The sequence below is a fragment of the Zea mays genome, chromosome 8 (assembly GCF_902167145.1).
Source record: "Zea mays cultivar B73 chromosome 8, Zm-B73-REFERENCE-NAM-5.0, whole genome shotgun sequence".
Classification (NCBI taxonomy): Eukaryota; Viridiplantae; Streptophyta; class Magnoliopsida; order Poales; family Poaceae; genus Zea; species Zea mays.
In genome coordinates, this window is record NC_050103.1 from 164,148,052 (window position 1) to 164,161,913 (window position 13,862).

The 13,862-nt window shown below is 42.6% G+C and overlaps 1 protein-coding gene across 1 annotated transcript; it reads right to left on the reverse strand.

Moving 5' to 3' along the window:
• Nucleotides 1–1,334: 1,334 nt before the first annotated feature.
• On the reverse strand, nucleotides 1,335–7,184 carry LOC100273137 (uncharacterized). The gene is given in 8 exon segments (NM_001147584.1): nucleotides 1,335–1,645; nucleotides 1,738–1,912; nucleotides 2,236–2,379; nucleotides 2,478–2,589; nucleotides 4,706–4,818; nucleotides 5,592–5,660; nucleotides 5,748–5,832; nucleotides 6,922–7,184. Coding segments are annotated over 8 exon segments (903 nt in total). The 5' UTR covers nucleotides 6,974–7,184; the 3' UTR covers nucleotides 1,335–1,492.
• Nucleotides 7,185–13,862: the final 6,678 nt, after the last annotated feature.

The window sequence follows — 13,862 nt, forward strand, 5'->3', positions numbered from 1 at the left end:
ATTATGTAAATGATATGCATAGTTTCGTTTTACTGAAATGTGTTAGCTCATGAGCTGGCTCATTAACAATCCAAGCTGATTCATTAACGAACCAAACTAAGATGTCAGCTTAGCTCGTGAAAAAAAAAATCAAATGAACCGATCCAAGCCAAGCCGAGCTGACCATGAACCGAGCGAGCTAACGAGCCACGAGCATTTCGTTCAGCCCTATTTCCTTGCTACTTCGCTCTTTGGGCCTTTAATAGGGCTGGACAAAATGCTCGTTGTTCGTCGGCTTGTTTGAACTTTTTTTCACGAGCTGGACTGACATCCTAGCTTAGTTTGTTAACAAGCCAGCTCGCGAACAAACTATATGCATACCATTTACGTAACAAATGATGAACATGTTATATGTATGAACAATGCCTATGTGTTAAATTGGTTTATGCGAATATAACTGTATGTTAAACTATATGTTAAACTGATGAATATGCGTGTGAATTATGAATTAATGAGTTGTGTTAATTTGATGTTACATCGATATAGTTTTAAAAATTATGAGTATAATTATTATTTTCTATTGTTAAATTAGTTTAAAATTAACTAAAAATTGATTATTATTTATATATTTTTTTACTTTGCTCATAAGTTAAACGAGCTAACTTAAACCCGTAAACGACCCGAGCTAAACTGACTCTATGAGTCAGCTTAAACTGGAACAATCCGAAAGATATTCAACCCTAGTCTCCACAGTCGATCGATCTGATTGATTGGACAGCTTGCTTGCTATGGCAGCTTCTGCTTTTTCCTTCAGCTTTTTACATTGATCTGTCATTTCGTTCTCGTTAACCGTACGTTACAAAATTTCGACCCAAACGACACCATAAAATTTGCACCTGCATTTTTAATCTCCTCTCCTACGCATGGGTAATCTGAACCTACCAGTGGAGTATAGCACTAGTAGGTTCAGTAAATGTAGATTTTTAAGTCAAAGCCCGTTGCTATTTCTCCAAGGACGAGCTCGTTCCTATTCCAAGTCATTTATTCATCCTCCAGATGGATGCAACTGGCCCTTGGTTTCCAAAAGGGTCACGTTGATTCTAGCAACTTGCAGGTAGGTACTGACATACTGTGTAGAGTAGTAGTAATATATGCACAAGTGTCACAAACAAACTAGTGGACGTGCCTTTACTGTATGTGTGCGTATCTTCTTCAGTTCGTCGCCACCACATGCACGCTGACATGCGTGATCTGCTTACGCAGATGGGCGGCGATCCACGCAAGCACCGAATCGCAGGCACCTGCCCCAGTCCAATCAGGTCGATGCATGAATTAGGAAAATCTCTTAATTAATTAGTACAGATCCCCAGCAGTCTGCATATTTATTTATTTTACTGAAGAAGAAAATGTTTTACCAAATCACATGTTCTTTTTCTTATGGGAAACCAGTCACACATTCCGCACCAAGGTTTGGCGGCTTATATATAGTATATCAAACAGAGCTGTAGCTCGCTCAGTCTTGTTTATCTTCTTCCCCGGATGCACCAGCAACCTTCGCTGCTGCGGATGCATAGCTCACGCTGCTATCCCTCATGTTCTTGCACTGGCTGGACTGCTCGTAGCGGACAAAGCCTATCTTAATTTTTGTCGAGCAATGTTTCAACATCTGAAGCAAACAAAAAAAATGCAGTGGCTGAAGTAAAACGGAAGGCATTCATCGAGAGTAGGTTTTTGACAAGCAGAAAGTCATTTACTTACGTGAAGGAAGACGCTGATGGGGTGGCGTCCGCATATGGTGTTCTCGTACTCCTGCAGGTATTCTTTGAACGCTACGGGATCGCCAGTCTCTATGATCTCCATGCCCATACGGTCCAAGGCCTCGATAGATTTATGGATGGCACCGTGCTTCTTTTCGTAGTATGTGTAGCTAAACCTGGTGTGAGAATGGGATCAATAGAATCATTTCCATTTACCACAATAGATGATGGTGATGAAACGAACCAACGAACAAAAGAGATCTTCAGATGCTAAAATAGGCAAGTGACAAGTTCTTGTAAGCTATACACACTGAGTCTGCGATAACAAGAGCATTGGACTACCTGACATACAAATTAACTTGCTCTGGCAATGGCGTGCTCATGTTACTCTGACCACAAGTTAATTTACTCAAAGATGTACAGAATTCATGATTTTTCTCCCACTGGTCATACAAGCAAGAGACACGAGTAAGGAGGCACATAAAAGCTAACCGCTTACCTGGATCCCCAATGGCAGAAGTCTGACGACACGGAAAAGAAGTTTTTTGGGTCATCCACATATTTGGAGAGCAGCTGCCCATACAAGGCTTCGTTTTGGGAGCTAAGTGCACCAACAAGGATAGGGACGACTTTCACATTATGTCTATTAAATCAACACAGAAAGAGATAAAATGTGTTTAGAGATTAGAGTTTGGTTCCAAAAACACTCCTAAATGAATACAGTATTAACAAAGGATTTACCCTTGAAATACTTTAGCAAGGTAGGGCAAATGCATTTCCATGCTATGTTCAGCTTCATCCACATTAAGGTCCATAAATTCAAACTTTCCAGTAGCACTGAGTTCCTCAATGACTGGAATGGTGGAAATCAGTAGAGCAAGATGGAAATATATTAAATTCAACCTTTCATGCAGCTTGGGTTCCTCAGTATCTGGAAAATAACTATAATAATAATGTACTCCCTCTGTTCCAAATTGTACATCATTTTAGCTTTTCTAGATACATAGTTTTTACTAAATATCTAGACATATCGTATATCTAGGTCGATAGCAAAAACTAGGTATATAGAAAAGCCAAAACAACATGTAATTAAGGATGGAGGGAACACTACAATATTCAGAAAGGGGAGGAACGGCCTCAATTGAAGGAAAACTCATCATGCCAAGCTCAATCAACAGAGCGGACTAAACAAGATATTCCGGGTTGTCACAAGCTCAGGCGACACCTACTGGCCACAGATAAAGATCTAGAAATGTCTCAGAATGCAAATTAACCTGACTAGTATCTGTACTTACAGTGGTGCATCCCAGATTATGCAGACAATGTAGTTTTGCATCCCTCTAATACTGAACATATTGCATCCGTATTAGAACCAGATATCAATACGTACCGGTACAAAACTATTAAGTTTGCATGTACCAACCAGTTCAACCCAAAAGCTTAAGTTGATAGAAAGAGGTGGACAATTCACTGATATTATATTCCAGCTCTCTTGGCTCTCAGATGTGGAATAGAACCGAGCAACAATAATTTTATTTATTTGCACTAACCAAGATTCGAACTCGAGACATCTGGCTTTGATCTATACTACTCTTTTAAAACCCTAATGTGGGCATCTGGTGCTACCACGGCTTCACCCTCCGCGCTGACACTCTGGGCCCGCCCACACGTCCCGACTGGTTCTCCCGCCCCACGCCTGTGTTTTCAAGTCGTCCGACTAATCGCGATTAGTCGCGATTAGTCAGGCTAGTCGGTTAGCAGAGCTCGATTAGGCAGCCAACTCGACTAGAGTACCTGGTCGCCCTGGTCGTCCGACTAGTCGACGATTAGGGCCGATTAGTCGCTCGATTAGCCGGTTCTGGGCGACTAGGTTTAGGACCTAGATTTTTTTTGGACTTGTAGTATTAATGTGTGTTGTGTGGTACTGGTATCTGGGACTTGTAGTATTAATAACTAGAAGTGTTTCTCTGCTGTTTTCACTTTTCAGTATTGCTGAATTCATGTCATGTTTACCATATCCTTCATAATATAGTATATGAAGCTCATATATACTATATAGTTATATAATTATTTACTATATAGTATAATAGTATATATTATATAGTATATACATAGGTCCTGGTCTCCTGGATGAACAGGACGACCAGTAAACGACCAGGTCGACCAGAGCTCGATTAGTCGGACCTAGTCGACGACTAATCGAGATTAGTCGCTGGTCGGTCCCCCAGTTCGACTAGCTGGTCGAGCGACCAGAAAACATAGCCCCACGCACCCCGCCTCGGCGCCGTGCCCTGTGGGCCCCACGCCCATTGCCCTCGCAACGCTCTCTCAACTACTGCCCTGTGGGGACCCCCCAACACCCGTGCAACCAGCTACTGCATCTGCCCAGCAACCGACCCCACACGCGCAGCTATCACACCGAGCAAAAAATAGTGTAGAACGAGCACTCGAACCCGCACCCCCTGCTCCAGAAATTTGGGCCTAACCACCAGACCAACGTATCTTAATGTTTAGAAATAAATAATAATTATATTTGAATAAATATTTCAATACCTATTTATATGCTATATACCAACGTAGCAAAGCACGGTCAACTGGCTAGTAACATATTAAGTTGCATGCATCAACCAGTTCAATCCAAAAAGCTTAAACTGATAAGAAGATATGGACAATTCACTTATATTATATTCCAACAAAAACAAATATACAGATTCAAACTTACACATGATGTATGGGAACATTTAAGGATTAAGCAATAACAGATTCATTTCCCCAATCTCCCTTCTTCCTAATCTCACCCCCTTCACCATAGGGTGTCCGGGGGGAAATTCCCACACCATTATTGTCTGAGACTACGAACTCTGTAGCCGAGGTCCAGCTACCTTGAATCCCAAAACCCTTGACAGTAGAGTACATAATACAGAACTAGGCTAAAAACATTCAACCATCCAAATTGAGTAAACACTCACCTTCCTGGTCTACTGGCAAATCCCCGATTGGGGTACAGTAGACAGAAGCCCTGGTTAAAGCACATTTTGGAGTGTAGTAGTGATGAGAAGGGCCAAGCAGAAACACCCGAGAACTGAATTACATGCAAGAAAAAGAATAGCAGACCATTAACATTGAGCATTTTGAAGAGAAATAGTTATGATAGCCGACTGAAAGTTACTAGAATGATATTTTAGAGTGTAGAATGAAGTGCATTTTTTGTGAGGGGTGGAATGAAGTATATATATGGAAACAACATTGAAATAATGTATGAACAACTGTTCACTTGTAGTCTTTAAATAAATTCGATTTCAAATTTTAAGAATGTAAACAAATCATGTCTTGCATTGACTAAAGACCAGCTTTTACAAAGATATAGATTGTAAGAAAACATCCATGATATTAAGTATTGTACTGATAGGATCAACAAGAACATAGATTTGTTATTAGATCTGGAAATACTACCACAAAACTATAGTGATGTGTGTTGGCAACCGGCCGGCCTGCACATGTGAGCAACCAACTCACCTTCACACACACACAACACTTTTCTAGAGGTAGAAGAAGGGGCAAGCACAGAGCACAGCACACATAAGTGCAGCAAACTGAACTGTTGTTGTCTATTGCAATTCATAGGATATATATACAAGTAGTGGTAGAGACTTACCAACTACAAGGTACGATAGTACCTAGGCTGAGATTAGCCCCAACTACTCAACATGGTTGAGGCAAGCCGTAACTAAGTGGCTATCGTCATACCGCTTTAGTCAGAAAAGGACAGCAGGAATGACCTATTGCCAACTCCATGCTGCAGCAAAACAATCAAGGAGAGCGGCAGATTATCTTACAATGTGATAAATGACTCACATGTTAGTTGGATCGATGTTGCCAAAAGCATAAGCTGCACATCGGCCCGAGTATGAATAACCAGCGTGGCTGTAGAAACAGGTAAAGCGTGTCACAACAGAACAGTAGCTTAGTAATCAACATGCATCCAACATCCTACAACAAATACCAACTTACGGTGCAATTACTGCCCTAACATCAGGAGACTTGGTTAGACCGGCTGCCCCCAGCCAACCATTGAGTTCCTCTTCCAGCTTCCTGGCTAATTGTAAACATGGAGCAGTTACTTCGACTTTAGGAGATGACAACCCAGCCCAAGTAGTAAACCAAAACTTAAGCAAAAGGAGAAATGGGAAGCATATTTTTTTATATCCCTCAAAGTTTATTATCAGGTGAACTCTGCATTTGTTCACTGCATCGAAAGGATACTAGGTAACTCGGCTATGTTGTCTCAACATAGCAGGTCCCAAGCCCTAGAAAAGGAGAAGAGCTATGATAGGCATAGCGAGCCAATGTTGAACCTAGTCATTCTAATGGAGACAAAACCCAAAAGACATCCATTGGGGCGTAACCCTCAGTGAGGCGCCATATTACAACCCAGGTATGGTGTTAAATGGGCAAGTGCCAAGTCGACACTTCTTGGTGACACATCATGTCTTAATCTGGTCACAGTGTCAAGTTAGCAAGGATTGGGTCGCTACTTCCTTTGTGGAGTGCTACATCGACGCCCTAATGTAGTTGAAATGTAGGGTCGTTTACAAGCAAGTTAAGGGAGTTAGTTGAGACAACAACTAGGAGACGTGTAAATATCTTATGACTCCAAGAGACTAAATGGAAGGGTCAGAAAGCGAAAAGGTGGACAATACCGGCTTCAAGCTTTGGTACACAGGGATAGCTACAAATATAAATAGGGAGGAGTGGCTTGCAGGAGTGGGCGGAGCACAGCGAGATGATTTTTTTAACCAAGCCCCCGAGGGGGATCGGACTCGAGACCTGAACTCGGAAGCCTTAACCTTTCACAAAGGGTATGGCATATGAGGTTCTTTACCGTTGTTTGAGTACGAAGGAAGGAGAGAATGACACTGGTACTCAATGTGTTACCCACTGAACAGCAAATTTGCAGCATGATCAGGCCTATCATGCGGCCTCGGCAGTAATACAGTACATTACTCCACTCCAAAGAAACAGACTACCCAGAAACTATGGTTCACGAAGACAAGTGAAACTACACCAACCATGTCAATTGTCAACTAACAATAAGCTATGCATCGAAGAAGACAAGAACAAGCGAAACGAGCCGCGCCTAAAAGTTAAAGCGACATGGCAGGAGAGTTGTGGAATTGCAAAGTACCATCGTTGGTGTACCAAGAGCCGGCGTGCGAAGCCCTCCTCGCGCGCTCCATGGATCGATCCGGAGACGTTCCGTGCTACGAGCGGCCTCCGGCACCCCCCCCCCCCCCCCCCCCCTGCCTGCCTGCCGCCGCGGCGCTGCTAGTGCTAGGGATTGCGAGCCGGGTGTGCGGGTGCGGGATTGGGGGAATCGATGCCGATCGAGCCCGAGCGTGGCGTACTGGCGCGGTGAGTGCGGCGCGCCAGTTGTGGCGAGCAGCTAGCTGCAACTGCAAGGCAGCAAGCTGAGTAGCTGACTAGGTAATCGCCGGGTGTAAGGTCTGGGCTGGGCTGGGCCGGGCCTCCTGCACGGCAGGAGATGGCGCGGGTGGAAAGGTAGCCCACAGGCCAGGAAGAGAGAAACTAGCCAACAGGCCGCTGAGAAAAATGTACCTGTCCAGACTAGGCCATGGGCGGCCAGTCCGGAGCGGCCCATCTTGTGCACTCCGTGGTCCCTACCCTACTCTTCCCTCTCGCGGTCTGACTCTCGCTAGCAAGTTAGCAACAATGCAACGATGATAAAAAAAAATTAAAAAAAAAAGATAATGGAGCGGGAGATGAGATGTAGACAGGCCGGGCCGGTCCCCGGAAGCGAGATCTGATCTGTTTGGGTTGGGCCTCGTCGGTGTCCCGGTGGAGCCCTCTGCAGTGCCTCTTGTCATAATAGGGACTGGGGATCTAGGCAAGCCAGCCTTCACCATCCCAACCGTGTGTCAGTGTCAGTGTCATAATAGGACTGGTTGGTTCCATGCGTGAACCTTGCAAGTATCTGTCTTCTCGCAAGGCAGTGGGGGGCAACAAGGCAACAACTCAGCTGCGGGAGCTGCCGGAGGATCCGTCTCTGAACTTGTTCCCGTCCTGTCTTTCTGGCAGTGGCAGGCTGCTGCTGGCCTGCTGCTGCAGTGCCGCCACGCGTCACGGCCTCAGCAGACAGTCTGCACTGCAGTGAGCGAGGCAAGCTGCTGCCTGCCTGCCTCGTCTCGCTTTGCTTCGCTGGATGCTCCCGGGTCAATTATCGGCAACCCAAGGCAAGAGATCCACGGCGGGCCCTTCCATGCGGTGTGCGTAATGGACACGGACAACGATCAAAAGGCCCTGCTACGTACAACTGCACCGACCAGAAAATCAAATAAAAAAAACATAAAGGAGGGGGGCAGGAGTGCAACAGTGACTCCACTACGTACCAGTACCATCTTCTCCTCTTCCTTTTTTTTTGATGGGAGTACCAAACAAAACAACCATGACTCGTACGCGCCATTCGTTTCTCGTACTGTATTTTTTTCCATGAGAGCAACAGTACTGCTTTGCTCTGCTGCAGGGATCGTTCTCGTGCTGTATTTTCCCACGACAGCGACGGCCGCGACGGGTATAGAGTTCGCTCTGGCAGTTTTTGGCAGGAGGCGCAAGCACGGAAAGGGACGCAGAGGATCCGGGCCTGCGTCCACTTTCTGCAGTGATAAGGCCACCCGAGCTTTTTTTCCCCTCTGGCCTCTGCCTTCTGCATGGTGGAGGGGAGGTCACTCAATGGAAAGCACTGAGATTCTTTTCTTTTTGGCATTCGATGACGCGTTGCCAACGTGACACCGTCCATCTCCCGTCCCCTTGCGCCGGTTAGATCTTATTCGGTTACCATAGTAGATTAAATCATCTTCCGTTCAATTTTGATTTAGGAAATGGTTTAATCCTATCTAATTCTTTTTGATCCCTTCAAATAGGTTTTTAGGGATTGTTTGGTACTCTAATTAAAGTTTAGTTTGTATCACACCAAATATTTAAAATATTAATTATAAGTATTAAATATAATGCCAGGGGCCCAAGTCCTCAAGAAAGAGTCTGTACCACATCTACATATACAGTCTATGAAGCAAATTTGAACTTAAAATGGCGTATAAAGCAAAGGAAAAAAACCCACCATTATCCCAACCTAAAAACCATAAATTTATCTATTTCTACACCATAAAATAAGCTATACTAGTAACGATAGATAAACTTTAGAATCCTATAATAAATGGAGAAATGGACTTTCTATAACTAGTAGCTCAAGTAAAAAAATAAGCATGAACTCCTCCACCTGAGAGTAAGAATATATAATGTGATTGGTTTGAGGAATGAGGTGATGTAATGGAATGAGTTCATCACTTACTCTTGTTTGGTTTATATAATGCAATTAGTTTATCCATCACCATTTCACTCTTTATAGTATAATAATTAGTAATAATATGAGAAATAAGTTCATTCCATCAAAATTACAGAATAGACTCGTGATGCACCATATCATCTAGAATGGATTGATTCTTCAAACAAAACACCCCTCTATAGACTTTGAAATGAGTGGATGGCTCAAACCGAGGAGAGGAAGAAAAGGCGAGATATAACGTGTATATTTAGTTATAATTAGTGGCTTATTTTAGGACTAAAGGTGTTCCTTGCTCTCCTAAGGGGAAAAAAACGGATGTCCATTCTCTACAATAGGTTGCAACAAAAAGGAGATAAAAAAGTGCACGAGACCTTGGACCATGGATTGGTGAACCGTTAATAATTGGCGCGTCGTTGCTATTATTACGATGAGCCGAACTCTGCATGCATGCATGTGGTGGTGTTTTTTTAGCGATCTCATCATTCTCGTGCATGGTGCATGCTTCATAACGCCTTTTATAATATTGTTAAATTAAATGTCTAGTGTGTGCTCTAATAAATCTAGTGATGGCCACCAGTTGGCCATCAGCCAGTCGGTCCACGAGGCCGCGCCAACCTAACCTAACCTGCCCTGCCGTGTGGTTTACATTGCCACTGAGATCTCGCTTCGTCACCCTCGTCGATCTGGTTCAGACGCTCGCATAGTCGCATGGTCGCTTCTATACTTCTATTAGCCCATGTGTATGTATATATTGGGTATTTATAAATATCACGTCGACAAGCAGGTTTGGCAAAGCACACATGCCGCTGCGCCCAGAAATTAAGCAGTTTGCTAGTGGGCGAACATAGAGGCAAAAAAAAATATATATTGAGAGGCTTGGAGGAGCTAGCGGAATAGTTGGCCCCGCACAAGGAAGGGTCTACCGGTGTTCATTTAACTTTTGGTCATCCATACCTACGTGTGTATGAAAATAAAATAAAATTCCACTAGATTGGTTTTAAAACACAAATTCTCAGTAATTTTTATTTAGAAATATGAATAATGAAATTACTGGAAATGAATAATCTCCACTCCTTTAAAAGTTGTGTGCTTCGTGCGTCACGCTCGATTTGTTTTCTCTCTCGCACATCCTTCTCTTGCATGCGCAACCAACAATGCAACCATTACGAGCATTTCTTTTTTCTCTCTGTTGCCGTTATACATTACCCTCAACTTTCCACTCTTTCTCGTCTCTGTCTCTCTCACCTAGGTTATTCCGCGCCACCATAGGGGCATCGAGCAAGCCATATTGTTGGACTCTAACTCGCCATATGCCACCGTCACGCCTTACTTGCGTCGCCGCCTTTACCTTCCCTTGTCGGCAAGCGCCTCGAACCGCTGTCGCGCCTCTCCGCCACCATGCGCCTCTGCAGGCAACGAGCAAGAAGAGTCGAGAGAATGGAAGGAGACGTCGGGCACTGCCTTTACCTCCTCTTACCAGCAAGCGCCTCGAACCGCTGCCGCAACACTCTACCACCCAATGAGTGCTCCGAATCATGAGTTTAGTTTTGCATTGGTTGTTGTCAAAGAGTTTATGAGATATTAAGGTCGCTGATAATATATGTATTGCTCGTTTTCATGTAATTGTTATACGCTACTATTTTATCGAATATTTATGTGTCATCGCAACGTACGAGCATTATACTAGTATAATTATGATGTTTGTCCATGTAATAATTCTATAATGTCTATAAAAAGGGGCCACCCATCATACAATGTTTGTGAGTTTGTCCATGTAACAGTTGTACTGAAATAATAATAATAATAATAATAATAATAATAGGATATTCGTCTCCTTATACATTGTGTCTGAGTGTCTCTATTGTATTGTTTATAGTTTTATACTTAAGAGGCCATATTGACACACTTTGTAGGTAGAGGTTTATTGTAGTAAAGGCACAAATATACTCAAATGTACCAAAAAAAGGCACCAATATACTCAAAGGTACTAAGTAAAGGCACCAATATACTTAAGAGGTCATATTGACATAGAGCAGTCTCGACACTGTATGGTATGCTTATCAATCATGACGTCACGATCATGTTGATACGGGGATTTTATAGAGGTTCAAGTTGCAAGGTGATAATATCCTACACCCTCTCTCATGACGAATTTCTATATAAGAAGACTATACAAGAGCGCAAGCTTGAAGACAGAGGGGATTGTACGTTTTTTATTACCTTCATGGTCCTCCTTATGGTCTTATAGATGTTAGTGAGGAGAATCCTCCCAACCTTCAAACAAAAAGGTCTTCTCTTTAGGTGTTGTGATATTAGACTCGAGTATTGGTCGTCCGATCTAATCCGATCAATACAACAGACTGATACGATCTATATTTTTTTATCGCAATAATTCACTGATCACGCATAGGCCACAAGCCATGTTTTTACCCAGATCCCAATCCAACCCGAAGAAATCTAACCCAAAGCCAAAAAACAAGACACAACCCAAAAAAAACCTAACCGATCCTGAAAATCTGACCCGATACGTCTAACAGGTAGGCACGGGCCAACCCAATCTAACCCGACACTGGGCACGGATCAAGCATGGGCCATACCAAACAACCCACAGGCTGACCTTGACCTAACGTTTGAACAAGTCTATGTGGATAATTATATATTTGTTTATTAACCTGAGGTTGTGAAAGGGAAATGACCTTAAACCATTTTTCATATTGATTTGGTGCTTGGTGACCACCACAACCTTTCGGACTAACTAGTTTACCTAGTCTTTGATTCACATGTTCATAAGTTCAACAATTCAGTTTCTAATTCAAAATCAGCTCAAATCAGTCGAAAGGGGTAAAACTTGGAATAGATGATCTAGCACCAACTCTACACTTTGGATAAATTCTATATACATCTAGAAACCTATTTGACCTATTTAGAAGTGTTGGAAAGATCGGACTCAACGAATCACACTTTTGGAGTTAGTTTGAGCAAAAAGAGGAACATGTTGTAGAGAGAATAAAAAGCTTAGGATCCATGACTTCGGGGGTGTTTGGTTTCTAGGGACTTAGTCCATTCCTTTTATTCCATTTTAGTCCATAAATTGCCAAATACGAAAACTAAAACCCTAGTTTAGTTTCCGTATTTGACAATTTAGGAACTAAAATGAAATAAAATGGATGGACTAAAAATTAGTCCCTAGAAAATAAACACCCCTAAACTATTTGAAAAGTAACTAGATATGTTTGTCCAAATCATATGAACACTCTTAATTGCAGTCACACTTGTTTGAAGATGATATATTCAGAAGTGTCAAAACTAGTGCGCACTTTAGCGCACCGAACCAAGTGCGTAGAGGGGCCGGGACTTGGCCTTCGGCAGCTGCAGACCGTTTTGGTGGGTCGTCGGACCAAAGTTCCAGAGAGGATGTTTTTCGGGCAGAAACAAGCTGACGTGTCGGACTGGTCCGGTGGTACACCGGACCGTTAGATAGGTTGAACAGTTGACTTTGCTCCAACATCTCTAGTGACGTGGCGATGGCATGGTGCACAACAACCCGATCCGGTGCCTCTGAGGCTCTGACAGACGGAGACGGTCACCTAATGCGGACAGTATCAGGCGGTCCGGTGGTGCACCGGGCCGACACTCTAGGCCACCGGACCGACAATCTAGGGTTTTCGGTGCAACACCCAACAATGCATAGTTTAATACACTACTCCAACAACTGTTTGAGTGGTTGGGCTATAAATACCCCCAACCAACATATCGAATAAATAAGAGCTACACCAAGCATCCATGCATTCAAAGCCATGCAAGCGTCACATTCGATCGATTTGAGTTTGAGAGACTTAGTGCCTTGTGCATCTGAGTGGTGCAAGTTCTTGTGTTCTTGTTATCGAGTTCCTTTCTTCTTCCAATCTTATTCTCAGACGTTGTAAAGCTAAGCAAGAGACTATTTCTTTGTGTGGAGGTCCTTGCAGGACTTGGTGTCCGTCGAGAAGAGAAGAACACTCGATCGATCTCCGTGACCGTTTGAGAGAGAAAGGGTTGAAAAAGACCCGTTCTACGTAGACTCTTCAACGGGGAGTATGTTGCTTGGAACCGAACCTCAAGAAACAAATCGTCTGTGTCTTTATGTTGATCCCCATTTGCGGGTTGCTTCTTTTATTGCTTGTGCTTGATTTCATATCAAATTAAGTTATTTTTAAGAGCAGAGTGGCCCCGTTCCACCATACTTCGGAACCAAACACTATCTAAAAAAATAACATCTATCATCATAACATAAAAAATATAGCCAGCTACAACATTGTTACATTAAATATATTTACATATTATCACTCTGTTTTTTTATTAAATATATTTACATATTATCAATTCATTCTTTTTTTATTTGCCGTGTACCTGACTATTTGAGAATGTAGGTAGTATGTTTTTATTTTTACACTTTTAATTTAATATTTGATCATTTTTTAATTTGAAACCGATTCACTCTAAAAGGCAAGATTTACGTTCTTCGTGATCAGATCGCAGCAGGTCGTTCCTAGCTTTTCAGGGGCCTAGCGCGAAATTCGATATACAGGCACATCCACACACAAATAGATATAATTATATATATATATAACCAAATATTTGACGTATAAAATTATTATGCACCGTTTTAAAGTTTATAAGAGAATAGATATAACATATAGCAAAAAACACTTACTTGTTATATGATATTATTAAAAATATCTTCTAACATTTTATGATATAAAGTCATCGCTTATATCATCGAGATC